The sequence below is a fragment of the Larus michahellis genome, chromosome 25, assembly GCF_964199755.1.
Source record: "Larus michahellis chromosome 25, bLarMic1.1, whole genome shotgun sequence".
Taxonomy (NCBI): Eukaryota; Metazoa; Chordata; class Aves; order Charadriiformes; family Laridae; genus Larus; species Larus michahellis.
Genome location: NC_133920.1, coordinates 1,800,808 through 1,826,524, shown reverse-complemented (window position 1 = coordinate 1,826,524; position 25,717 = coordinate 1,800,808). Strand labels below are relative to the sequence as shown.

Genomic DNA, 25,717 nt, shown 5'->3' with positions numbered 1-25,717 from the left:
GGGGTTCCAGGGGGGGCTGTTGCGGTCGGGGGGGGGTGTGTCTTGCATCTGGGGTGGCTCAAGGGGGTCCCTGGGAGGCGTCAGGGGTCTGCGATGGGGCTGTTGGGGTCTGGGGGGGGGCGGGAGTCTGGGGGGGGCGGTTGTGGTCCCCGGGGGGGGGTCAAGGGAGTCCATGGGGGGCATCAAAGGTCCGTGATGGGGCTGTTGGGGGCTGGGGGTCCCTGGGGGGGGTACTGGGTCACCTGGGGGGGGGGTCAGGGGTTCCAGGGGGGAGTGTTGGGGTCTGGGGGGGGGGGTCAGGGGTTCCAGGGGGGGACTGTGGTCCCTGGGGGGGTCAAGAGGGACCCCAGGGGGCTGCTGGGTCCCCTGGGGGGGAACAGTCAGGGGTTTTTGGGGGGGGTCATGGGAGTCCCAGGGGGGAGTCAGGGGTTCTGGGGGGGAGGGTCACGAGGGGTCTCGGGGGGGTCCCCAGAAGACAGTGGGGACACGGGGAGGGGGAGGGCACGGGGGGGGGGGGGCACAGAGGATCCCAGACTCGGGGGGGGGGAGGGGGGGGTCCCGGGGGGGCCGTTACCGCTCATCGGGGGCCGGCAGCCGGTCGAGGTGGGGGGCGCTGACATAGACGTGGCAGGTGGAACAGGCCAGAGAGGCCTCGCAGGCGCCTGGGGGGCGGGACAGGGTGACCCCCCCTCAGCACCGGGACCCCCCCGGGACCGGGACACCCCCTCGGAACCGGGAACCTCCCCCCCGACACCGGGAACCCCCCCACAGGCTCCGCCCCCAACACCGGGACCACCCCCCCCCCTCCGGGACTCCCCTTCAGCACCGGGACCCCCCCCGCTACAGGGACACATTTCCCTCCCCCCCCCCCCGCAGTCCCCCTCCGACACCGGGACACCCCGGTACCGGGAAATCCCCCTCCGCCATGACCCCCCCCGCCACCGGGAACTTCCCTCCCGGGACCACCCCCTCGGGACCGGACCCCCCCCCCGGCACCAGGACTCCCTCTCCCCCGGTACCGGTCACGATGCGGCCGGGACTTCCCTGTCCGGTCCGGACCCCCCCCGCCCCGGTCCCGGTTGTGTCTCAATTGTGTCCCCCCGGCAGCCCCGATCCCGGTCCGACCGTCCCCCCCCCCGCCCCGGTGCCCGTACCCGGTACCGACCCTCCAGCTCCAGCCCGTGTCGCTGCGCCAGGTGCAGCACGTTGTCCCCGACGCGGCCCCGCACCGGGACGTGTCGCCCCTCCCGGTCCACGAAGACGACGTTCACCCTGGGGACACCGGGAGTCAGCACCGAGGGAACCCCGAAGCCACCCGCCCGGTGCCCGTACCGCCGCCCCGGGACCCCTCCGGTACCCACACGGCGCCCTCCGGTTCCTCGGCCGCGGCCCCGCCGCCGCTCAGGCCTCTCACCGCCCCCCGCAGCAGCCGCCGCGTCACGGAGCCGCCGCTCGCCGCCGCTATGGAGGCCGCCATGATGGGGCGCCACGTGACCCGCGCCCACGTGACCCGAGGTTGGTGGACGCAGAAGGGAGACGCGCCGGTCCTAGTGCCGCCCAACACCCCCCCCCCCACCCCCCCCCCCCAAATTAAACCGCCTCATTAAACGAAGGGGGGGTGGGTGTTCGGGGGGGCCCCTCGCATTGCGGGGGGGCTCTTGCACGAGGAGGGGGACCCAGGGGACCCGTATAATGGGGGGGGTCCATGTAAAAGAGGGGGAGCCATGGGAAACTATAATGGGGGGGGGCTCTGTGCATGAGGAGAGGGCACATGGGAGACCCCTAAACTGGGGGGGGGGGGACAAGGAGGGGACCCCACTCATGGCGAGGGGGGGGGAATCACCGCGGGGGGGTGGACGGGACGGGAAGAGGCCTGGTGTTGGGGGGGATGTGACACCCAGCACCCCCCCACCCCTTTGCTTGGGGCGGGGGGGGGGGAGGGACAGTTTTGTGGGTGATAGGGACAAACTGGGGGGGGGGGGGGACGGACATACACGCAGACAAGGACAAATTGGGGGGGGACACAAACTGACACGGGACAAATTAAGGGGGGGCTACCTCGTTAGGGCTAACAATGTCACAGTGAATATAAATGAACAAAAATAAAGGAAGAAGCGATATAAATATAGCTTTACTTTGAGAGGGGGGGTCCGTTGGGGGGGGGAGGACACACACCTGCCCCCCCCCCCCCCCCACGCCCCCCGTACAGCAAAACCAGACAGCGGCGACAGTAGAAACAGGGCAACAACTCAAAACCCAAGAAACCCCCCCCAAAAAAAGAGGGGGGGGGGAAGAGAAAGGAGGGCAGGGAACCCCCCCCCCCCCAGCGAAGGCGCCTGCGTCCCCCCCCAACCTGGGGGGGGGGAGGAGAAGGCAAAGCCCCCCCCCCCCAGCCAGGAAGGGAGGAACCTTTTATTTAAAAAAAAAAAAAAAAAAAGGCAATAAAAACGAGCATTAAAGTAAAAAGGCAACTTTTACCCCCAAAAAAGTGTAAAATCTCAGCTCCAGTCTTTAAAAACGAAATAAAACACAAACGGGGGGGGGGGCAAGGCCAGGGGGTAGGGTCCCACTTTCTCCCCCCAGGCAGTGGTTTAAGGCAGGGAGCGCGTGTTTTAGGGGGGGGGGTGGGGGGGGACACGCACACGCAGCTCCCAGTTACTGCTCTGGGAGGGGGGGGGGCACTAGGGAAAAAAAAGGGAGGGGGAAACTGGGGAAAAAAGAAGGGGGGGGCTCTCAGTGACCCCCTTACGGCCCCTGGGAGGGGGTGAGGGGGGAATGCAGAGAGAGACACACACCACCCCCCCCCCCCCGCCCCATCCTCGGGGGTGGGGGGGTGTCAAGTCATTCATATCACTTTAAAACCCTTCAAAAATCCCCGCGCCCCCCCCCGCCAAAAAAAAAAAAAAAGGACAAAACATTTAAAAAAATTAAAAAAAACCAAACAACCCACGTTTGTACAAGATTTACAGGGGGGGAGGGGGGATTTTTTTTTTTTTTTTTTTTTTTTTGAGGGGGGGGCCCGTTAAAATATCCTCTTGCGCTTCAGGTAGGAGTCGGCGTAGTGGCCCCCCAGGCCCTGGGAGTGTTGCCCCACGTAGCAGCCTTCGGGGCTGGGCTCCGGGGAGGGCAGGAGGTGGGAGAAGGCTCTTTTTTGCCCCCCCAGGGGGGTCTGGAAGAAAAAAAAATAATAATAAAAAAAAAAATATATAAAAAAAGGGTTGGTTTTTTTTTTGGGGGTGAATCAGGGGGATTTTGGGGGGGGGGGGGGGGGTGTCTTACCTTTGAGTGGGAGTTGTGCGAGTGGCTGGGGGTGCCAAGGCGAGGACGGCGTCGGTGGAGCCCGACGGTGGCATCCCGACGGCCTGGGGGGGGAGGGGGGGGGCGGAAATAAAAAGGGGGGGTCCCCAAAGCTTGGGGAGGCCCCCAAAATTTGGGGACACGGAGGTGGGGGGGGCGGGGGGGGGGGCTCACCTTGTTGAGGTGACTCTGCTTGAGCCCAGCTTGAAGGCCACTGGTGAAGTAGGAACTGGGGGATCCTGAGTAAAAGGGGGGCAAGGGGGGGGCCAAACCCCCCCCCGCTCGAAGCCCGGAGATGAAGAGAGCTGGAAGGGGAAGGGGACAATCAGGGACCCCCCCCCTTTACCCTTTCCCCCCCCCCCAATTACCCATTCCCCCCCCCTTACCCTTCCCCCTCCAGCCTTACCCATTCCCCCCCCCCCACCCCAGCCTTACCCATTTCCCCCCCCCCCCCAACAAGGCGGGGGGGGGGCTTTTTACCTTGTGCCTGCTGGGCCCGAAGCCCCCCAGGACGGGGCCAGCCTGGTCTCGGGGAGGGGGGAAAAGCCGGGAGCCCAGATCCTTCCCAGAGACAAAGGCGGGGGGGGTGTCAGAGGGGAAAAAACCCCTCCAACCCCCCCCCCCAAACCCTCTAACCCCCCCCCAAACCTTCTAACCCCCCCCCAATACCCTCCCCAACCCCCAAAACACCCTGTACCCCCCCAAAACCCCCCTAACACCCCCTAAACCCTTCTAACCCCCCGAAAAAAACAACTAACACCCCCAAACCCCTCTAACCCCCCCAAATAAACTTTCAAAGCCCCCCCCAAACCCCCTTCAAAGCCCCCCCCAGCCCCTAATCCCCCCCAAAACCCCCTTCTTAACCCCCCCCAAAAAGCACCTTCAACCTCCCCCCCCAAACCCTTCTAACCTCCTCAGAAACCTTCTAACCCCCCCCCCAAAAAATTCCAACCCCCCCAAAAAACATTCTAAGCCCCCAGGCCTCCTAACCCCCCCAAAACCCCTTCTAGCCCCCCCCCAAACACCCTTCTAGCCCCCCCAAACCTATTAGTCCCCAAAAAACCCTTCTAGCCCCCCCCCAAACCTTCTACGTCCCCAAAAAACCTTCTAGCCCCCCCAAAAACCCTTCTAGCCCCCCCCAAGAAAGCCCCCCCAGCACCAACCGGCTGGTAGTCGAAGGCGTAGGCGTCCCCGGCCAGGCCGGGCGCGGGCAGAAGGGGGTCGGCCAGGGGGGGCTGGGAGACGCGGGGGGGGTTGGCCACGCTCCCCAAAACCCCGCTTTTCAGGTTAAATCCTTTGCCGGCAGCACCTGAAAAGGCAGAAATTTGTCAGGGCCGGGGGGGGAGAAATCCACCCCTTTCTCCTCGTTTTTTGTCTCCAGCCCCACGGGGCCGGGACCGGGGGGGAGGAGGTGGGTGCGAAACGGGGTGTAGGGGGGGCAAGGGGGGGGTTCTCACCTCCCAGGCTGTTCGCCGGCAGGAGGCTGTGCAGGTTCAGGTAGGGGTTGAGAGGGATTTTGAAGTCTTTGGGGGGCTCCCCCAGGAGCGAGACCTGCGGGAGAAATATTGGGGGGGGGGGTGGGGGGTGGTTCAGGGGGCTCCCTGGGGGGCTCAGGGGGCTCCTTGAGGGGCTTAAGTGGCTCCCTGGGGGGCTACGGTCACTCCCCAGGGGTTCAGGGGGCTCCGTGAGGGGCTTAAGTGGCTCCCTGGGGGGCTTGGGGGGCTCCAGTCGCTCCCCAGGGGCCTCCTCGAGGGGCTTAAGTGGCTCCCTGGGGGGCTCAGGGGGCTCCTTGAGGGGCTTAAGTGGCTCCCTGGGGGGCTACGGTCACTCCCCAGGGGTTCAGGGGGCTCCGTGAGGGGCTTAAGTGGCTCCCTGGGGGGCTTGGGGGGCTCCAGTCACTCCCCAGGGGCCTCCTCGAGGGGTTTAAGTGGCTCCCTGGGGGGCTCAGGGGGCTCCTTCAGGGTCTTAAGTGGCTCCCTGGGGGGCTCAGGGGGCTCCTTCAGGGTCTTAAGTGGCTCCCTGGGGGGCTCAGGGGGCTCCAGTCACTCCCCAGGGGTTCAGGGGGCTCCTTGAGGGGCTTAAACGGCTCCCTGGGGGGCTTGGGGGGCTCCAGTCGCTCCCCAGGGGGCTCCTCGAGGGGCTGAAGTGGCTCCCTGGGGGGCGTGGGGGGCTCCAGTCACTCCCCAGGGGTTCAGGGGGCTCCTTGAGGGCCTCAAATGGCTCCCCGGGGGGCTTGGGGGGCTCCAGTCGTTCCCCAGGGGTTCAGGGGGCTCCTTGAGGGGCTGAAGTGGCTCCCTGGGGGGCTCAGGGGGCTCCAGTCGCTCCCCAAGGGGCTCCTTGAGGGGCTTAAGTGGCTCCCAAGGGGGGTCAGGTGGCTCCGGCTGCTCCCTGGGGAGCTCCAGTGGCTCCTCAAGGGGGGCTCAGGGGGCTCCAATCGCTCCCCAGGGGCCTCAGGTGGCTCCTCGAGGGGCTTAAATGGCTCCATGGGGGACTCAGGGGGCTCAGGTGGCTCCCTGGGGGGCTCAGGGGGCTTCTCAAGGGGCTTAAGTGGCTCCCTGGGGTGGTCCAGTGTCTCCGGTCGCTCCCCTGGGGTCTCGGGTGGCTCCTGGAGGGGTTTGAGTGGCTCAGGTGACTCCCCGAGGGGCTGGGGCATCCAAACCCCACTGGAGAACATTTGGTGACAGCGCAGACACCCCCCCCAACTCCCCCCCCCGCCGCCCCGAGGTGTCACAGGCTAGTCCCGGCACCAGGGGACCTTACCCCGGAGGCGGGGGGGCCGTTCTCGCCCTGCTTTGGTTTTTGGAGGCCGCTGATGACGGAGCCCAGGAGGGAGGTGGTGAGACCCTGCAGGGCCGGGGGGGTGACGGCGGGAGGGGTGAGCTGAGGCACTTGAGTCCCCAACACGGCATTTTCCCGGTCTACTCCCACCGGAGCAAGGAAAGAAGCCAGCGGTACATTTCCGGAAGGCAAAATCGGTGATTTTACGTGACCCTGAGCCATCTCACCGGGCAAGGGGCCACCTGGGGAAGACAGAAGGATACGGGTGGCACCGGCGGCGCGCCCCAAAGCACGGTGAACTCCCCCCGCCCAGTTCTCTGCCGAAAAAAGCCACGGTGGGCTCTCGGCATTCCGTGATGCCGGCTCTTACCGGAGGAAAGCTCTCCCAGGAGCTGGTTGGGGGGCTGCGCCGGAGCGTTGGCCAAAGCCAGGGCGCCGTGGGGCAGGGAGCTCAGCGGCGAGTCGCCCAGGATCCCCGGTTTCTGCTAAAGACAGCAGGAGGTTAACGCCGGCGGATTCCCGACGGATCCGCCGTGAATCCGGAGTCCCGGAGGCGGCAGATAAACCCCAGCGCCGGCGGGATGGAGGGGGAACGGAAGCGGCAAGAGATGGCGGCTAAAAGCTCGGCGAAAAACACGCCGCGGGCACCCGGAGAATTTCATCGGTCTTTAAGCAGAAATAACGCGGCGGGGGCGGGGCTGGGGGGGGAGGGATGGTTCAGCACCGATTTTTTGGGGTTCAAAAAGGGCCCGTTTGGCCCAAAACCAAGGAGCTGACACTGCGCCGAAACGGTTTGCCGGGGTGGCAAGTTGAAGGAGAGCCCAGGAAAAATGGGGGGGGGGTGTGTGTGTAAGGGCTCCCCTTTTCTCACCCGGAGCGGGATGGAGAGAGACAACGAGGCTGGAGAGGAACCGCCGCGGGGCCCCAAATGGGAGCAACGATCGGGTTCCCCCCCGCAAGGAGCGGCTCCGGCGGCACCGGGTTGACTGGTGTCACCCTCGGTTTTCAAAGAGGGGGAAGAGGACGCGGGGAAGGCGTCGGATGGCTGGGTGGGGGGAGCCCCCCCCCTCCCCAACCACACACACAGCACGGTAACGCGCCGGCTGCCTCCTACCGCTCACATGGAAGAGGGTTTGGTTCTCCTTGTTCTGCAGCAGCTGGGTCCAGGCCTGGTTCTGCAGTAACAGGGAGTTGCCAAGCAATGCCTTCTGGGGCAGAAAGCAGAGCGAGAAAGAGCCAAAAAAAAAGAAAAAAAAAAAAAAAAAAAAGATAGAAAAATCACTCAAAAAAAAAAAAAAAGAGGAAAAAAAAGAGGAGAAAACCAAGCGCGGGGCGGTTTCGAGAGGCGCGGAGAGAGCGAGAAGCGCGGCAGGGAGATTTAAGCCTCTCTGTGCTCCCCTCTCGAGGGTTTCGGGGAGAAAACGCGTGAGGCGGAGAGAAGAGGGCGCGGAAAATAGCGGCGGCACCAGCTCGCTGCCGGGTTTGGAAACCCCTGGATTTAAAAGCGGATCAGGCCCCTGATCTAAAAGCAGACTGGCTTCTTGCGGCAGCGTAAAAATTCCGGCACGAGAGCGGCATCGGTGTAAAAAAGCCGGCACAGGGCGGGGAAATTCCCTCCTACCTGCTGCGCTTGGGTTTGGTTCTGCAGGGCCAGTTGGAGCAGAGCCGTGGAAAGAGCCGGGTTGGCGACCAGCGGCACGGAGGGAGCGGCGCCGAGGATTCCTGGGAAGGGGAAAAAAAACACCAGAGGAAGCGCCTGCAGCAGCGAGGACAAACCCCCGCCGCCGGCCTCCGCGCGGCGTTGGGCCTTACCCTGTTTGCCTCCGACAGCTCCGTGGAGCAGGGGGTTGAGCAGCAGCTGGAGGGAAGCGGGATTTCCCAGGCTGTTGAGAATTTGGAGGATATTCGGCTCGGGGAGAAGCCCTTTCCCACGATTCAGCGCCTTAAAACCCCCCCCAAAAAAGCATGTTAAAAGCAAAATAAACAACTTCTAGGCTTTCCCCACAAGGTGCCACCCTGAATTTGCCTTTTACTCCCCAAAGCAGCGAGATTCCGGCTCCCAAAAATCCAGTTCCCAGTAAAACCATTCCTAAATATCTCGTTGTAGGAAAGGGAGGAATCGACCGAGCCAGCCCTGCACCGAGGCCATCGCCGCCGGCAGCTACGCCATCTGCGATCCCGCCTGGAAAAGCTCTCCCCGCCGAGCGGTCGCTGGATTTTTGGCAACAACCGACATTCCTGCTCGGAATTTTGCGGCAACACATGGAAACGTGGTGGGGGGGAATTTGTGCCGTGCGATGGGAGCCTGGTAGAGACACCCAGAAGAAGGAGCTCCAGGCAACAGACGGCCGCTCCGTAGGGAATCTGATGGGAAATGTGCCAGCTGCTTCGCAACAGCCTGGTCCAGGCTGGATATGTGACCTTGGGAATGCCGTCGTGGTGACGGCAAGCTGGGAGAGGAGGGGAGGAGGAGGAGGAAGCCTCACCGTCGCCTGCGCGGCTATCAGGGCGGCCAACATGCTGCGGCCGGGAGGGCCGGGAGCGCAGAAGGAGACTCGGACGTGATTCCCGGCGAGCGGCAAACCATCGGTGGCCTGTTGGACCATCTCGGCCATCGCCGCCGACTCGTATTCCAGGACAGCAAAGCCTTTCAGTTGCCCGTCCTGCCCGTAGGCCAACTGGGAAGAGAGAGGGACGGAAAAAGGAGGGTTAGTGCCACGAGAGATCACCCAGATGCTGTAGAGAAAACAAGCGAGAGAAACACAGACTGGTTTGGGATGGGAGCGACCTTAAAGACCACCCAGTGCCACCCCCTGCCCTGGGCAGGGCCATCTCTCACTAGCCCAGGTAGCCCAAAGCCCCGGCCAACCTGGCCTTGGACCCCTCCAGGGATGGGGCAGCCACAGCTTCTCTGTTCCGGCATCTCACCACCCTCAGAGTGAAGAATTTCTTCTAATATCTCCCCTAAATCTCCCCTTTTTCAGTTTAAACCCTTCCCCCTCGTCCCACGGCTCCCCTCCCTGATCCAGAGTCCCTTCCCGGCTTTCCCGGAGCCCCTTTAGGGACTGGAAGGGGCTCCAAGGTCTCCCCGGAGCCTTCTCTTCTCCAGGCTGAACCCCCCCAGCTGAGCCCGGCCCCACAGCAGAGGGGCTCCAGCCCTCCCAGCATCTCCGGGGCCTCCTCCAGCCCCGCTTCCACGGCTCTGCATCCTTCCCATGGCCCCAGAGCCGGAGGCAAAGGGGCAGAATCCCCGCCTCTTGCCCTGTTGGGAATGCAGCCCAGGTTGCCGGTGGCTTTCCGGGCTACCAGTGCACCTTGCTGGCTCGTGTTGAGCTTTTTCTCCCCCCAACACCCCCAAATCTTTCTCCTCGGGGCTGCTCTCCAGCCCTTCACCCCCCCAGCTTGTCTTATCGGCATCATAAATCAAAGCGGTTTTGTGGTTGCGAGGGGCTCAGTTAAAAGACAAAGGATTAGATAAATTCAGAGAATTAAAGCGATGACGCCGCAGCAGACAAAAATCAAACCACTTCAGGTTTTTAAGAGCCAAATCACAGACTTTCCTGCAGATTCCCACAGATTTCTACTCGTCGGGGAGCATTTTTTGGTCTCCGCGCTCTCCCCAACGCACAATAGTTCCCTCTGGCTGCTCCGGCAGAAGTTCTTGAATTAAATCACTTTGGGAATAAATGAAAATTTATTCACATAAACGGGGAATTTGATTTTCTATTAGAAACAGCCGGACCGCAAAGCGATTTTACTGCGTCAGGTGCCCAGCAGCGTTCCCCCCCCCCCCCCCGCCAAAGTGTGGAAGGACCCAGGCGCCCCATGAACAAAAGGCGCTGAAGGACCCATGATTTTCGGATTTCCTTCCAATTTTAAATACAAACGACCCGTATTTTAATTATTAAACCCTTGATTAAACCCTTTCTCATATTCTTTTGCAGGTGCCGAGACCTCTTCTCAGACCAGAGGTACCACTATTTTCAATTTCTTAATTATTTTATAGCTTTTTCAATGGTTTTTGCGTATTTTTTTTAATTAGAAAATTGTCTTGGGTAATAATTTTTCTCTCCCCCGGCTCTTTCAGTTGAAAAGGAAAGTCCTGACATCCTTCCCCCCGTTGACATTGTTTTTAACTAAAAACTTTAAGCTAATTAAAAATTAATTAAAAACCTTAAATCTTGCTATTCCCCTTTCCTCCTCCCCAAATTGCTCCCATAAACACGATCCCACAGACGAAAAGCCTTTCCGAGTTCCATGGCCGGATTCCCAGGCCAGAATCATTTCCCCGCTGCCCGATACGAGGGTGCCGCTGGCTTGGGTCTCCCCGGGAGTTCAACGAGAGGCCGCACCCCAAGAAAAAATCATCTCAAATGGCGCCCCCCCCCCCCCCCAAAAAAAAAAAATCCCCCCCTTTTCCTCTTCTCTCACCTGGCAGAAAGTGGGGGGGCAGGCGGCGGAAAAGACCTGCCGCAGCTCCTCGAGGTCGGTGTAGTTGTGGGGCAGCTTGTCGACGCACAAGCACTTGGAATGGAGAAGCTCCAACGTCAACTGGTTGACGTCCATCCAGTGGACGTAGAGAGTCCTCGTCCCCAACTGCTTCCCCAACAAATCCGACTTGGCTCTGGCCGCCGAATCCTTTTTCATATATTCCACGAAGCCGTAACCTTTCGAGTGTCCCGTTTTCTCGCTGTAAACCAGGAAACAACGTTCCAGGTTGCCGAAAGGACGGACCAGCTCTTCGAATTGTTGCTGGGTGTAGAGCTGGGGGAGGTTGGCGATGCAGAGGAGAGCGTCCGTGGGTTGCAGCTGCACCGAAATCTCTTTCTCCCGCAGTTTGCTCAGGTGGAATTTTTTGATGGCCGATTCCGCTTGTTCCCCATTGAGCAAAGTGACAAACGCTGCAGGAAGGGAACCGGGAGGGAAAGGTGAGGTTTGGCCCTTTCTTTTCCTTTTTTTTTTTTTTTTATTTTTTACCCCAAAAGGTGAAGGCTGGTGAGGCGCGGAGTTAAACCCCGAACAATCGGAGTCGGCGGGGGTGTAAAATTCACCCCTCCGGCCACCGTTAGTGCCCGAAGCACCGAGGTAAGGACTCGGCGAGCGCCAGCCGGGGAAATCACACCGTCCTCGGTGAAGCCTCGCACAAGGCAACATGTCCCTGAGCTCTGGGGACACACTGGGAACAGTGTCCCCAAGTCACAGCCACACTCACCCCCCCAGTTGGAGTAACGTGTCCCCCCCGCCCCAGCATTTTCTACCCCCATGAACTGGTTTTGAGTCGGGGGGGGATAACACCAGCAGGCACAGACCCCAAGAAGGGCCGGATTGAACCCCCTCGCTTCGGAAAAGCAACGTAAATCCCACCCCACAACTCAAAGTCTCGTGGCGGGGGGGGTGCGTAAACCGTGAATTTTCCACCTGCTGTCAAAGCAGGGACGGGTGGGGAATCGCCGCGGAATAAGGTGTTGCTTCTCCCGCAGCAGAAAAGCTACCGCACGCGGCACCGGGGCGGGGGTGTTGAGGGGGGGCTGAGCCCGGTGGCGGTGCTGGATTTGGGGCTGGGAGAGAGCGTTCACCGGAGCCGGGCGCTCGGCGCCAGAGCAGCTTACTCACCAGTCCCTTTGTATTTGTCCACAAAGCAGTATTTCAGCTCGTAGTCGCTCAGCAGATCGTGGACTTCCTGGATAAGCAGCCGCGTTTTCCATAAAAATAATTCAAATTAAAAAAAATATAAAATAATAATAACAAAAGAATCAACTCTTCGGGAGAAATTCCAGCAAATCCCTGAATTCTTACGGGTTCCCCACAAAATACCTCCGTTTTTTCCTGGATTTAGGAGCGGGAAAGGTCTTGATTCAAAGCAAAGACGCTCCCCCGGGGCTCAGCGTATGCTAAAGCCACCCCTTCTCCCCGATGTCACCCTCCCTCCCTCGCAGCGTCACCTCCCTTGTCCCCAATTTGCCACCCTGAGGGTGTTTATCCCATCAGGAAGCTGCTCCTCCTCCCAGACAAACATCTACAAACCAGTTCCTGATGACTTTGCCCTCCCCCGTAATGATTTACAGACCTTTGGCCTCCCTGACACCCCCGGGGCGATAATTAACAATAATTAACTCCGGTTTACAGGGAGAGGAAAGAGGAATTAAAAAGCGGGCAGCGGGAACGCTGAGGCTTTTGCGGGGGGGGCTCGTTAAGCGGTGCTGGGTCTTTGTCAGAGCCGGGTTTGACGGGTGACGCAGGGGGTGGGGGTGACTCCCCTCTTCCTCCCCAGGGAGCTGTTAAAGCCCCCCCCCCCTCCAGGGGCAGGATTTAGGGGGGGTCAGGAAGCCCCGAAAAAGAGGATTTGGGGATGCCCCCCCCTCGGTCCCACACTGCCCGTTATCCCGGTTCCTCACCGGTACTGGGCCCAGCTACACCCCACCCCGGGGGGGGGTCCAACACCCCCAGGCCCTTCCACAACACCCGCCCGGTCTCCCCTCAGCCCCTGCCTCATCCCGGGGCACTCTCAACGCCCTCCCCGGTCCCGGTCTCCCCTCAGCCCCGCCCCGTTCCCGGTCTACTCCCGGTCTCGTCCCGGGCCCGGGCCCCTCTCAACTCCACCCCGTTCCCGGTCTCATCCCGGTTCCAGTCCCGGTCTTCCCTCAGCTCCCCCCGTCCCGGTCCCGGTCTCCCCTCAGACCCCCCTCCCCCGTTCCCGGTCCCCCCCCCCCGGTTCCCCCTCAGCTCCCCCCAGTCCCTTTCCCGTTCCGCCGCACCTGGTTGCTGACGTCCGCCGGCAGCCCGCGGATCAGCACCTTGCGGCGGTTACGGAACTGGCGGGCGCTGCGCTCCAGGCGGCTCCGCACCTCGGCGGCCTCCAGCACTGGCAGCTCCTCTTCGGGGGCCCGGCCCGGCCCCGGTCCTGGGCCCGCCGCCGCCGGCAGCGCCGGGCTCGGGGCCCTCACGGCGCCCGCCACCGACAGCGCCGCCGCCATCTTGGGTTCCCGCCGCCTCCTGGGACCATCGAGCGGCGGGCGGCGGGTAGAGCGGCGCCAAGACGCCGCCGCCCCATTGGCCCGCCCGCCCGCCCCGCCCCCGCGGTAGCATGGCGGGCGCTGATTGGGCAGGGCGAAAAAAACAAGCCGGCAGCACCGCGGCCTTCTATTGGACGGAGGCGCCGCTTATTAGCATCCCGCCTCCTGATTGGGTGCGGGCGGACGAGCCCTGCGAGCTGCCACTCCCGATTGGTTGCGTCGCCGGGGCCCCGCCCCCTCACCCTTGACACCCCCCCCCCGCACCCTATAGGGGCCCTGGCCCTTCCCGTTCTATAGGGGACCCTGACCCCTCCCATTGGGCGCTATAGGGACCCCTCACGCCCCCCCCACCCTATAGGGATACCCCCCATCCCCTACAGGGACCCTGACCCCCCCCTCATCCCATAGTGTCCTCTGACACCCCCCCCCCACCCTATAGGGACACTCCCCCATCCCCTATAGGGACCCTGACCCCCACACACACCCTATAGGGACCCTGAGACACCCCCCTCACCCTATAGGGACCCCCCCACACTCCCCCTATAGGGCATGACCCCCCCCCGCAGCCCTATAGGGACCCCGAGACAATCCCCCAACAGCCCCCCACTCCCCCTATAGGGCATGACTGCCCCCCCCCAGCCCTATAGGGACCCCCCCCACTCCTCCTATAGGGCACGACCGCCCCCCCCCAGCCCTATAGGGACCCTGAGACAACCCCCCATCACCTATAGGGACCGCCCCCCCCCCAGCTCTATAGGGACCCCGAGACACCCCCCCTATCACCCCCCCACTCCCCCTATGGGGCATGACACCCCCCCCCCCCCCCCCAGCCCCATAGAGACCCCAAGAGACACCCCCCATCCCCTATAGGGACCCCTGCCCCCCCCCCGTCTCCCCGCCAGGCCACACAAGAGGGGGAGGGGGGGCCGGTCCATCCTTTATTGGGGCACTACTCCACGGGGGGGGGGGCAAAGGGGGGGCCCCCACAACCTCCCCCCCCCGACTCCTGGGGGGGGCCGACAGCAGGTAATAAATAACAGGGTGGGGGGGGGGCGGGGGGCAGCCTCCCCTTGCAGGTTGGGGGGGGCATCCAGCCCCCCCTCGCCCCCCCCCACCCCAGCACCCCAAAACCAGTCCTGGGGCAAAGGCCGGGGGGGGGGGGGGGGGCAGAAACGCAGGGAGCCCCCCAACCCCAATAAAGTGCCAAATTCTTTTGCTTTTGCAGGGAGGGGCACCCCAAATCCGGGGAGGGGCACGGCAGATCCCATCGGGAAGGGGATCCAGTGCCCCAAATCCCAGCAGAAAGTGGTGGGGGGGGCACCCTGAATCCCAGCAGGAAGGGGGGGGGGGCGTGCCCCGAATCCCATTGGGAAGGCAGGGGGGCGCCCCGAATATCATCGGGAAGGCAGGGGGGCACCCCAAATCCCAGCGGGAAGGTGGGAGGGCATCCCAAATCCCACGGGGAAGGCGGGGGGGCGCCCCAAATCCCAGCGGGAAGGTGGGAGGGCATCCCAAATCCCACGGGGAAGGTGGGGGGGGTGCCCCAAATCCCAGCGGGAAGGTGGGAGGGCACCCCAAATCCCACGGGGAAGGCGGGGGGGCGCCCCAAATCCCAGCGGGAAGGTGGGAGGGCATCCCAAATCCCACGGGGAAGGCGGGGGGGCGCCCCAAATCTCAGCGGGAAGGTGGGGGGGGTGCCCCAAATCCCACGGGGAAGGCGGGGGGGCGCCCCAAATCCCAGCGGGAAGGTGGGGGGGGTGCCCCAAATCCCACGGGGAAGGCAGGGGGGTGCCCCAAATCCCATGGGGAAGGCAGGAGGGCGCCCCAAATCCCATCGGGAAGGCAGGGGGGGCCCCCCAAAGGCAACAATTCCCCCCCCGCCCCAGCGGGGTTTCGGCCACTCCGTGAGGAAGAGGAGGGAGCGATGGCAGTGGGGGGTATAAGGCCATAAATCCGTGTCCCCCCCCTTGTCTTTCCCCACAGTTTCATTCACAGTGTTCGGTGGGGGGGGCGGGGGGTGGGTCCCATGGGTGCTCACCTCGCCAGCTTCCCCCCGCCCCCCCCCAAGTTTTGGTGTCCAGGCACGGGGGGGGGGGGGGGCGCTCAGCAGAGGCTGAAGACGGAGGGAGCCTGAGCCCGGTATTTTTCCTGGAAGTTCTTGAGGATGGGGACGAGGTTGTGGAAGGCGGGGCGGAAAGAGGCCTCCGCTTCCCAGCAGTTCTTCATCAGCCGGTAGATCTGGGGAGGAAGAGGATGGAGGCGGGAAATGGGGGGGGGGGGGGAAACGGGGGGGGGGGGGAAGGGGGGGGGCGCCCCTCGCTTCTCCTCACACCTTCCCCTCCTCTTCCCCGCAGCACGACGCAGCCTCACGTGCTTTTTCCCCTTCCCCTTCCCCATTTCCCCCTTCCCATTTTCCCCCTCCCCATTTCCCCCTTCCCTTCCTCATTTCCCCCTTCTTCCCCTTCCCATTTCTCCCTTCCCTTTCCCGATTCCCCCTTCCCTTTCCCGATTTCCCCCTTCCCTTTCCCGATTTCCCCCTTCCCTTTCCTGATTTCCCCCTTCCCATTTCCCCCTTCCCATTTCCCCCTTCCCATTTCCCCCTTCCCCGATTTCCCCCTTCCCTTTCCCGATTTCCCCCTTCCCCTTCCCATTTCCCCCTTTCCTTCCCCATTTCCCCCTTCCCCTTCCCATTTCCCCCTTTCCCGATTTCCCCCTTCCCTTTCCCCATTTCCCTCTTCTTCCCCTTCCCGTTTCCCCCTTCTTCCCCTTCCCATTTCCCCCTTCCCTTTCCCGATTCCCCCTTCCCCTTCCCATTTCCCCCCTTCCTTCCCCATTTCCCCCTTCCCATTTCCCCCTTCCCCATTTTCCCCTTCCCTTCCCTTCCCCCTTCCCCCCTTCCCTTTCCCGATTTCCCCCTTCCCTTTCCCCATTTCCCCCTTCCCCATTTCCCCCTTCCCCATTTCCCCCTTCCCCATTTCCCCTTTCCCCATTTCCCCCTTCCCCTTCCCTTTCCCGATTTCCCCCTTCCCCTTCCCATTTCCCCCTTTCCTTCCCCATTTCCCCCTTGCCCTTCCCATTTCCCCCTTTCCCCATTTCCCCCTTCCCTTTCCCCATTTCCCCCTTCCCTTTCCCCATTTCCCTCTTCTTCCCCTTCCCATTTCCCCCTTCCCTCCTGTTCTTTTCCTGCTTTTCTCCTTCCCTCCCCACTCCCCCTTCACATTTCCCCCCTTCCCTTCTCCCCCTTCGTCTTCCTCATTTTTCCTCCTTCCCATTTTTCTCCTCCCCTTTCCCCACTTTTCCCCTTCCTCTTCCTCACTTTTCCTCCTTCTCACTTTTCCCTTCCCCTCCATTTTCCTCCTTCCCACTTTTTCCACTCTTCCCTCCCCCATTTTTCCCCATTTCCCTCCCCCATTTTTCCCCATTTCCCTCCCCCATTTTTCCCCATTTCCTCCTCCCATTTTCTCCCATTTCCTCCCCCATTTTTCCCCATTTCTCCCAATTTCCCTTCCCTATTTCCCCCATTCTCCTCCTCCCATTTCCTTCTCCTATTTCCCCCCGTTTCCTTCTCCTATTTCCCTCCCCCATTTCCCATTTCTCTCCCCCACTTCCCTCCTCCATTTCCCCCTTTCTCCTCCTCCCATTTCCCCCACTTCCCTCCCCCATTTTCCCCATTTCCCCTCTCCTATTCCCCCCATTTCTTCCTTCCATTTCCCCCCATTTCCCTCCCCCATTTTCCCCATTCCCTCCCCTATTTTTCCCCATTTCCTCCTCCCATTTCCCTCCCCCATTCCCCCCATTTCCCCCTCCCATTCCCCTTCCCTATTTCCACCCATCCCGGCCCCCATTCCCTCCTCCCATTTCCCCCCTTTCCTCCCCCACTTCCCCCCCCCCTCCCCATTTCCCACCCCCCAGCTGCAGCCCGGCCATCCCTCCGCCACCATCGGTGGGGGGGGGGGGGGGGGGGCGCGACGTCACCTCGCAGGGACAATCCTTGGGACTGGGCAGCCTCTTCCCCCGCTCCAGCAGCTCGATGAGCCGCAGCACCGTCATCTGCCCCTGCGTCGCCCCGATCATCTCGATGAATTTCTGGGGGGGGGGGGGGTGAAAACGCGGGGAAAAAAAACCCTCAAAAAAACTCACCCAGTGCCACCAGTTTGGCACCCGAAAACCACTATGGCCGAGGGGGGCTCACCACGGGGGGGCTCTGGCCGGCGTCGCAGCGGGTGAGGAGCTCGTAGAGGGTCACCCCGAAAGACCAGACGTCGGAGGCGTAGTAGAATTTACACTCCTTCAGGCATTCCACGGCGTACCTGCGCCGGCAAATTCGCCCCTGAGCCGCCGGCACGGCTCGGCCCGCCCCAAAACTCACCGGCCCCCTTCTCCGCTCGCTCGCCCCCAAATTCCTCTCCCCCTCCCCCCCCCCCCCTCCCCTTTTTCCCTTTTTTTCAAAATACGGCCGGGGGGGAAGCGCCCTCACCAAAAGACGGGGCTGTCGCCGTCCTCGCAGACGCGGTAATACTCGTGGCCCTCCGGGATGGCTTTGGCTAAACCGAAATCGCCGATTTTCACCACGTTTTCGTTCTCCAGCAGCACGTTGCGGGCGGCCAGGTCCCGGTGGATGTAGTGGAGGGAGTGCAGGTAGGCCATGCCCTGGAGGTTGGGGGGGGGGGGGGGGGGGGAAGAGGGGGGTCAGTGCCATTTTAGGGGGCTCAGAGCCATTTTTTGGGGGGGCAGAGCCATTTTGGGGGGGACTCAGAGCCATTTTCGGGGAGCTCAGAGCCATTTTGCAGAGCTTAGAGCCATTTTGGGGGGGGCTCAGAACCATTTTGGAGAGGTTAGAGCCATTTGGGGGGGGCTCTGAGCCATTTTAGGGAGGTCAGAGCCATTTTCAGGGGGGCTCAGAGCCACTTTGGGGAATGTCAAAGCCATTTTGGAGAGAATAGAGCCATTTGGGGGGGCTCAGAACCATTTTGGAGAGATTAGAGCCATTTTGGGAGGTTAGAGCCATTTTCGGGGGGGCTCAGAGCCATTTTCGGGGGGGCTCAGAGCCATTTTTGGGGGAGGCAGAGCAATTTGGGGGGGGCTCAGAGCCATTTTGGGGGGCTCAGAGCCATTTTGCAGAGCTTAGAGCCATTTTTGGGTGGCTCAGAACCATTTTGGAGAGATTAGAGCCATTTGGGGGGGCTCTGAGCCATTTGGGGGGGCCTCAGAGCCATTTTCGGGGGGCTCTGAGCCATTTTGGGGAATGTCAAAGCCATTTTGGAGAGAACAGAGCCATTTGGGGGTGGCTCAGAACCATTTTGGAGAGATTAGAGCCATTTGGGGGGGCTCTGAGCCATTTGGGGGGGCCTCAGAGCCATTTTCGGGGGGCTCTGAGCCATTTTGGGGAATGTCAAAGCCATTTTGGAGAGAACAGAGCCATTTGGGGGTGGCTCAGAACCATTTTGGAGAGCCTAGAGCCATTTTCGGGGGGTTTAGAGCCATTTTTGGGGGGCTCAGAACCATTTTGAGGACGGTAGATCCGTTTTCGGGGGGGCTTAGAGCCATTTTCGGGGGGCTCGGAGCCATTTTGGGGAGGTTAGAGCCATTTTGGGGGGGCTCAGGAGCCATTTTGGGGAGGTTAGAGCCATTTTGGAGGGGCTTGGAGCCATTTTGCAGAGGTTAAGGCCATTTTCGGGTGCTCAGAGCCATTTTCAAGGGGGTCAGAGCCATTTTGGACAGTATCAGAGCCATTTGGGGGGGGTCAGAGCCCCCCAGAAGAAGCGGGAAGGTTGGGGCGTCACCTCGCAGATCTGCTGGGCGAAGAGCAGGATGTGGGCCAGGCTGACGTTGTGCTTGGGCAAGTAGTCCCGCAGGCTACCCAGGGGCACGTACTCCATGATCAGCTGCACGATCTTCTCTCCTGGAGGAGGGGGAGGAGGAGGAGGAGGAGAGGGCGGGGGGGATGAGGAGGGGGAAGAGGAAAAAGAGGAGGGGGAGGAAGAGGGGAAGAAGGAGAAGGAGGAGGAGGAGAAGGAGGAGGAAGAAGAGGGGGAAGAAGGGGAAGAGAAGGAAGAGGAGGAGGAGGAGGAGGTGGTGGAAGAGGGGAAGAAGGAGGAGGAGAAGGAGGAGGAAGAAGAGGGAGAAGAGGGGGAAGAGAAGGAAGAGGAGGAGGGGGAGGAGGAGGGGAAGAAAGAGAAGGAGGAGGAGGAGGAGGAGAAGGAGGAGGAAGAAGAGGGGGAAGAAGGGGAGGAGAAGGAGGAGGAAGAAGAGGGGGAAGAAGGGGAAGAGAAGGAAGAGGAGGAGGAGGAGGAGGAGTTGGTGGAGGAGGGGAAGAAGGAGAAGGAGGAGGAGGAGAAGGAGGAGGAAGAAGAGGGAGAAGAGGGGGAAGAGAAGGAAGAGGAGGAGGGGGAGGAGGAGGGGAAGAAAGAGAAGGAGGAGGAGGAGGAGGAACAAGAGGGGGAAGAAGGGGAAGAGAAGGAAGAGGAGGAGGAGGAGGAGGTGGTGGAGGAGTGGAAGAAGGAGAAGGAGGAGGAGAAGGAGGAGGAAGAAGAGGGGGAAGAGAAGGAAGAGGGAGGAGGAGGTGGAAGAGGAGGAGGAAGAGGAGGAGAAGGAAAGAAGAGGAAGAGGAGGCGGAAGGGGAAGAGGAGGAGGCGGAAGAGGAGGAGGAGGAAGGAGAAGGAGGAAGGAGAAGAAGGAAGGAGAAGAAGGAAGAAGAAGAAGGAAGAAGAAGAGAAAGGAGAAGGAGGAAGAGGACGGAGGAAGAGGACGAGGAAGAGGAAGGTGGCACACGACCCTCATGGGGAGAGGGACGCAACCCAAGGCCCCCCCAGACGCCCAAAAGAGGATCCTGCCCACCCCCTCCCAGCCCCGCAACCGGCTGCCGAAAAACCTCGGGGCAATTTTGGCTTTTCGGCGTCTCTACGGCAGCGCCGGAGGCAGGAGGTTGGGATTTAACTCCGCCGCCGGGGCCAAAACTCGCCCGGGGAGGGACAAAAAGCTCCTGGGAGGGACCAAAAGCCCCCCCAGGAGCTGCCACCGAAGCCCCCCCGTGTGTCCCCCCCCCGTGTCCTCACCCTGCTCGCTGCAGCACCCCTTGTACTTGACGATGTTTTCGTGATAAAGCGTCTTGAGGATCTCGATCTCCCGCTTCCAGCTGGTCAGGAGCTGCTGGCTGCAGCCGGATTTGAGGGATTTGACGGCCACCATTTCCCCCGTCCCGTCGTTGGTGGGGTCGTAGCAATAGAGGCTCACCTTCCCGAAGTGGCCCTGGGGAAAAAAAAAAACCAAAAAACCCCCCCCCCCAAAAAAATAAATAAAAAAAAAACCCCACGGAATTTGTAATCCCGGTTTCCCCAGGCCGAAAACCAAACCACCCCAAACCGGCCCCTCTGGAAGGGTTCCAAAAAGGGTCAACGAATTGCTCGGAGGGAGGGAGCGGAAAGACATCGGGGAATCTTTGAGGTTGGAAAAGACCCTTAATCCCCCCCCCGCCAAGAATCAGGGAATTAATCGCGGAATCCAGGAATCGCGGAATTGGTGAATCACGGAAATCGGTGAATCGCGGAATCGGTGAAATCTTTGAGATTGGAAAAGACCCTTAATTCCCCCAAGAATCGGGGAATTAATCATGGAATCCAGGAATCACGGAATCGGTGTGAATTATGGAATCGGTGAATCACGGAATCAGAGACACTTTTGGGGTTGGAAAAGACCCTTAATTCCCCCAAGAACTGTGGAATTAATCGCGGAATCAGTGAATCACGGAATCAGGGAATCTTTGAGGTTGGAAAAGACCCTTAATCCGCCCCCAAGAATCGGGGAATTCATCACGGAATCCAGGAATCGTGGAATCGGGGAATCACGGAAATCGGTGAATCGCGGAATCGGTGAAATCTTTGAGATTGGAAAAGACCCTTAATTCCCCCAAGAATCGGGGAATTAATCGTGGAATCGGTGAATCGCGGAATCAGGGAGTCACGGAATCAGGGAATCTTTGAGGTTGGAAAAGACCCTTAATCCTCCCGAGAATCAGGCAATTAATCGCGGAATCCAGGAATCACGGAATTGGTGTGAATTATGGAATCGGTGAATCACGGAATCAGAGACGCTTTTGGGGTTGGAAAAGACCCTTAATTCCCCCAAGAACTGTGGAATTAATCGCGGAATCAGTGAATCACGGAATCAGGGAATCTTTGAGGTTGGAAAAGACCCTTAATCCCCCCGAGAATCAGGGAATTCATCACGGAATCCAGGAATCATGGAATCGGTGTGAATTATGGAATCGGTGAATCGCGGAATCAGAGGACCTTTGAGGTTGGAAAAGACCCTTAATTCCCCCAAGAATCGGGGAATTAATCGTGGAATCGGTGAATCACAGAATCAGGGAATCTTTAAGGTTGGAAAAGACCCTTAATTCCCCTGAGAATCGGGCAATTAATCTCGTAATCCCAGAATCGCGGAATCGGTGAATCACGGAATTGGTGAATCTTTGAGGTTGGAAAAGACCCTTAAATTCCCCCGAGAATCAGGGAATTAATCGCGGAATCCAGGAATCACGGAATCAGTGTGAATTATGGAATTGGTGAATCGTGGAATCAGAGGATCTTTGAGGTTGGAAAAGACCCTTAATTCCCCCGAGAATAAGGGAATTAATAGTGGAATCGGGGAATCACGGAACTGGAGAATCACGGAATTATAGAATCAGAGAATCCTTGAGGTTGGAAAAGACCCTTAAAATCGTCAAGTCCCCTCGTTAAGCTAAAAATTCCCAACTCCGGGGCTAATCCGCGTCCCCCTCCGGCGATGGCGGCTCTTCCCTGGGCAGCCCTTTGGGGGCAGGAATTATTCCCGATTTCCCACCTAACCCCCCCGCCGGGCACAACCACAGCCCGTTTCCTCTCCCCCCATGGCTCGGGAGAAGGGATTTCCCCCCTCCCTTCCTTGGGGTCTCCAGCCCCTTCCGGAGGCACGAGCCCCCCCCCCAAAACCCTGCCGAGCGGGAGACGGCGGGATCACGGAATGGTTTGGGCTGGGAAGGGACCTTTAAACGCCACCCAGTGCCCCCCCCTCCCCCGGCCCCGGGCAGGGACACCCCCACCCCAGGGCCCCGTCCAAGCTGGGGTGGCTCCAGGGATGGGGCACCCCCCACCTCTCTGGGCAACCCGGGGAGGGGGGGTCACCACCCACAAATTCCTTCTAATATCTCCCATTTTTTCCAATATCTCCCCCAAATCCCCCCTTTTTCCATTTAAAACCACCCCCCCTCGTCCCGTTGCCCCCCTTCCCGATCAAGAGTCGTCCCCCCCCCCAGCTTTCCCAGAGCCCCTTTAGGGACTGGAAGAGGCTCTGAAGTCTCCCCGAGCCGCCTTCCCCCCCCCCCATTTAAGCCCCCCCTGCAGCAGGGCAGCTCCAGCCCTCACGTGCCCCCCCCACCCCGGGAGAAGTCAGGGAATTCTTGGGGCTGGAAAAGCCCTTGAGGATCAGCGAGTCCGACCCCAACCCTGCCAAGGCCAAGCGCGGGACCCCCGGGGTGGGGGGGGCTGAGCCCCAGCTCCCTCTGCCCCCCCCCACCCCATAGCACCGGGGGGGCTGCGATGAGCCGAGGGCAGGGGCTGGCACTGCACCCCCCCGAGCTCATCCCGGGGAATGCGGAGACGAGGGAATTTTGGGGGATGAGCCCCCCCGCCCTGACATGGAGAACATGGAGATGGGGGAATTTGGGGAGACAAGCCCCCCCCCGACTCAGGGAATGTAGACTCGGGGGAATTTTGGGGGATGAGGCCCCCCCGCCCCCGACACAGGGAACATGGAGATGGGGGAATTTTTGGGGATGAGCCCCCCCAGGGTGGGGAACACGGAGACGAGGGAGTTTTGGGGATCCATCCCCCAACACAGGGAATGAGGACACAGGGGAATTTTCGGGGATGAGGCCCCCCCCCGACACAGGGAACATGGAGATGGGGGAGTTTGGGGGGACGAGCCCCCCCAAGGTGGAGAACGCAGAGACGAAGGAATTTTGGGGATCCATCGCCCGACGCAGGGAACACGGAAACGGGGGAATTTGGGGGGATGAGCACCCCCCGACACAGGGAAGGAGGACACAGGGGAACTTGCAGGCATGAGCCCCCCCCCAACATGGAGAACATGGAGATGGGGGAATTTTGGGAGATGACCCCCCCCACCCAAGGCAGGGAACACGGAGACGAGGGAATTTTGGGGGACGAGCCCCCCCCCCCCCGGCAATGCAGGGAATGAGAACACAGGGGAATTTTGGGGGATGAGCCCCCCGAAGGGGGAGAACACGGAGACGAGGGAATTTTGGGGACCCATCCCCTGACGCAGGGAACACGGAGATGGGGAAATTTTGGGGGATGACCCCCCCCCGACACAGGGAATGAGGACACAGGGGAATTTTGGGGGACGAGCCCCCACAACAGGGAGAACACAGAGACGAGGGAATTTTGGGGATGCAGTTCATCCTGGAGCCGCACAAGAGCCGGAAGGTGGATCCCGGGCCCTTTTTCAGGCAGTTTTTCCCCAAAATTAAGGTGAGAACGGGGCCGGACCCCCCCGCTTTCCTGGCGCCCCAGCAGCCGGATGCGGAATTCCCAAGGTTTTTCCCCGACCTACCTCCCCCAGCTCCCGGATCTTTTTCAAGTAGCGCTTCTGGAAGACGGTGGGGTCCGACACCGGGAAGTCGGGATTCACCGAGGTGACGTCCAGCAGGTCTGGATGGGAAGAGGGAGAGGAGGAGCCAGGTTTTGCCTCTTCTTGCCCCTTTTTGTCCTTCTTTTCCCCCTTTTTCCCCCCTTTTCTTTTCCCCCTCCCTTTTTCCCCTTTTTTCGCCTTTTCATTTCCCTTTTTCCCCTCCCTTTTCCCCCTTTTTCTGCCTTTTCTTTTCCATTTTTCCCCTCCCTTTTTCCTTTTCTTGGCCTTTTCTTTTCCCTTTTTCCCCCTTTTTTTGCCTTTTCCTGTTTTCCCCTCCCTTTTCCCCCCTTTCACCTTTTCTTTTCCCTTCTTTTTCCCTTTTCCCTTTCTTCCTCCCTTTTCATGCCTTTTCTTTTCCTTTTCCCCTTCTTGCTCCCCTTTGCTTTCGCCCTTTTGGCCCTTTTTCTTTCCCCCTTTTGCCCCTTTTCTGTCCCCTCTTTTCCGTTTTTCCCCTCCCTTTTCCCCCTTTTCTTTTTCCCCTTTTTTGCCTTTTCTTTTCCCTCCACCCCTTTTTTCCCTTTTTCATTTTTCCCCTTTTTTCCCTTTTTCATTTTTCCCCTCCCTTTCCCCCCTTTTTTTTGCCCTTTCTTTTCCCTTTTTTCCCTTCTTTTTCCCTTTTTTTGCCCTTTTTCCCCTTCTTTTTCCCTTTTTTCCCTTTCTTTGCCCTTTTTTCCCTTCTTTTTCCCTTTTTTTTCGCCCTTTTTCCCCTTTTTCCCTTTTTGCCCTTTCTTTGCCCTTTTTTCCCTTTTTTCGCCTTTTTTTTCCTCCCTTTTCTTGCCTTTTCTTTTCCTTTTCCCGTTCTTGCTCCCCTCTCCTCCCCTCTTCTTTCCCCCTTTATCACCTCTTTCCATCTTCTTTTTAACCTTTTTTGCCCTTTTTAACCCTTTCCTTGCCCTTTTTAACCCTTTCCTTGCCTTTTTCTCCCCCTCACCCCGGACAAACAGTTCCCCACAGCCGCCCCCCGCCCCCCCCTGCCTCCCCAAGGCCCCGCCGGACGCGGGGTAACCGATGAATTCTGCCCCCCCGCCCCCAACCCGATCCTCACTGTGCGGCTGGAGCTGGGTGAGATCCCGCAGGATGGTGCGGAAGGACGGACGCTCCCCGGGGGTGTAATTCAGGCAGCGACAGATGAGGCTGCCCAGCTCCTTGCAGGACGGCTCGGGCAGGCGATGCCGCTTCTCGTAAAAACGTTCTTTCTAGGAAAAAAAAAAAAAAAAAAAAAAGCCCAAAACCAAAGAAAACCGGGTCTCAAAGGAAGGTGGATCCACGGGAAGGGAGGAGACGGGGATGGAGGAAGAGGAGAAGCCGAGGCACCTCCGAGGGCGTGCGCTCCTTGAGCGGGACGTCGGCGTCGAAGCAGATTTCCAGCAAAGTGGTGCCAAAGCTCCATTTGTCGGCGGCCGTGCTGAGGTTTCCCACATCCCGCACACATTCCGGGGCGATCCAGGGAATCCGATCCACGCGCTCTTGGGGAGAGGAAAGGCAAAGTGAGGCCACGCTGTAGATACAGCCGGAAAAACCCCACGGAGAGAAGCTCCCCGCCAGAGGAGCTGCACTGGGACTCTCCGAGAGCGGCTTTGAGGACAAACCGAGCCACTGTCACCAAAATTGCCACGTCCCCGCGTTCAAAATGCTGTAAAATTGTCAAAATTAAGGTCTGGAAAGCAAGCAAAACCTTGCCAAAACCAGCTCAGGCGCAATCCATACTATGCTAAGGCACATGGAGGACACGGAGGTGACTGGGGACAGCCAGCATGGCTTCACCCGGGGCAAGTCCTGCCTGACCCACCTGGTGGCTTTCTACAACGGAGTGACCGCATCGGCGGACAAGGGGAGAGCTACGGACATCATCTGTCTGGAATTCTGCAAGGCCTTGGACACGATCCCCCACAACGTCCTTCTCTCGAAGTTGGGGAGATCGGGATTTGATGGGTGGACTG

At 60.4% G+C, this 25,717-nt stretch overlaps 3 protein-coding genes across 3 annotated transcripts in view; all 3 read right to left on the bottom strand.

The window, feature by feature from the left end:
• Window positions 1-353: 353 nt before the first annotated feature.
• On the bottom strand, window positions 354-1,508 carry FDX2 (ferredoxin 2). Its single transcript, XM_074566907.1, has 3 exons — window positions 1,362-1,508; window positions 1,166-1,272; window positions 354-662 (listed from the first exon to the last, which is right to left on the bottom strand). The coding sequence occupies exons 1-3, from the start codon at window positions 1,475-1,477 to the stop codon at window positions 571-573; spliced, it is 315 nt and encodes a 104-aa protein (XP_074423008.1). The 5' UTR covers window positions 1,478-1,508; the 3' UTR covers window positions 354-570.
• Window positions 1,509-2,879: 1,371 nt separating this feature from the next.
• Window positions 2,880-13,096, bottom strand: RAVER1 (ribonucleoprotein, PTB binding 1). The gene is given in 17 exon segments (XM_074567082.1): window positions 2,880-3,169; window positions 3,280-3,303; window positions 3,306-3,362; window positions 3,472-3,573; window positions 3,576-3,602; window positions 3,778-3,858; window positions 4,461-4,606; window positions 4,755-4,848; window positions 6,058-6,317; window positions 6,446-6,560; window positions 7,197-7,283; window positions 7,697-7,797; window positions 7,888-8,017; window positions 8,562-8,753; window positions 10,507-10,976; window positions 11,689-11,755; window positions 12,831-13,096. Coding segments are annotated over 17 exon segments (2,319 nt in total). The 5' UTR covers window positions 13,050-13,096; the 3' UTR covers window positions 2,880-3,022.
• Window positions 13,097-14,006: 910 nt separating this feature from the next.
• Window positions 14,007-25,717, bottom strand: part of TYK2 (tyrosine kinase 2) — a 28,631-nt gene continuing 16,920 nt past the window's right edge. The window contains exons 17-25 of the mRNA XM_074567103.1: window positions 25,092-25,243; window positions 24,823-24,973; window positions 23,700-23,797; window positions 20,144-20,336; window positions 18,872-18,990; window positions 17,566-17,738; window positions 17,281-17,398; window positions 17,064-17,174; window positions 14,007-15,326 (exon numbers count right to left, since the gene is read on the bottom strand). Of these exons, the coding sequence (XP_074423204.1) occupies window positions 15,192-15,326; window positions 17,064-17,174; window positions 17,281-17,398; window positions 17,566-17,738; window positions 18,872-18,990; window positions 20,144-20,336; window positions 23,700-23,797; window positions 24,823-24,973; window positions 25,092-25,243 (1,250 nt within the window). The 3' untranslated portion in view covers window positions 14,007-15,191. The remainder of the gene's footprint in view (window positions 15,327-17,063; window positions 17,175-17,280; window positions 17,399-17,565; window positions 17,739-18,871; window positions 18,991-20,143; window positions 20,337-23,699; window positions 23,798-24,822; window positions 24,974-25,091; window positions 25,244-25,717) is intronic.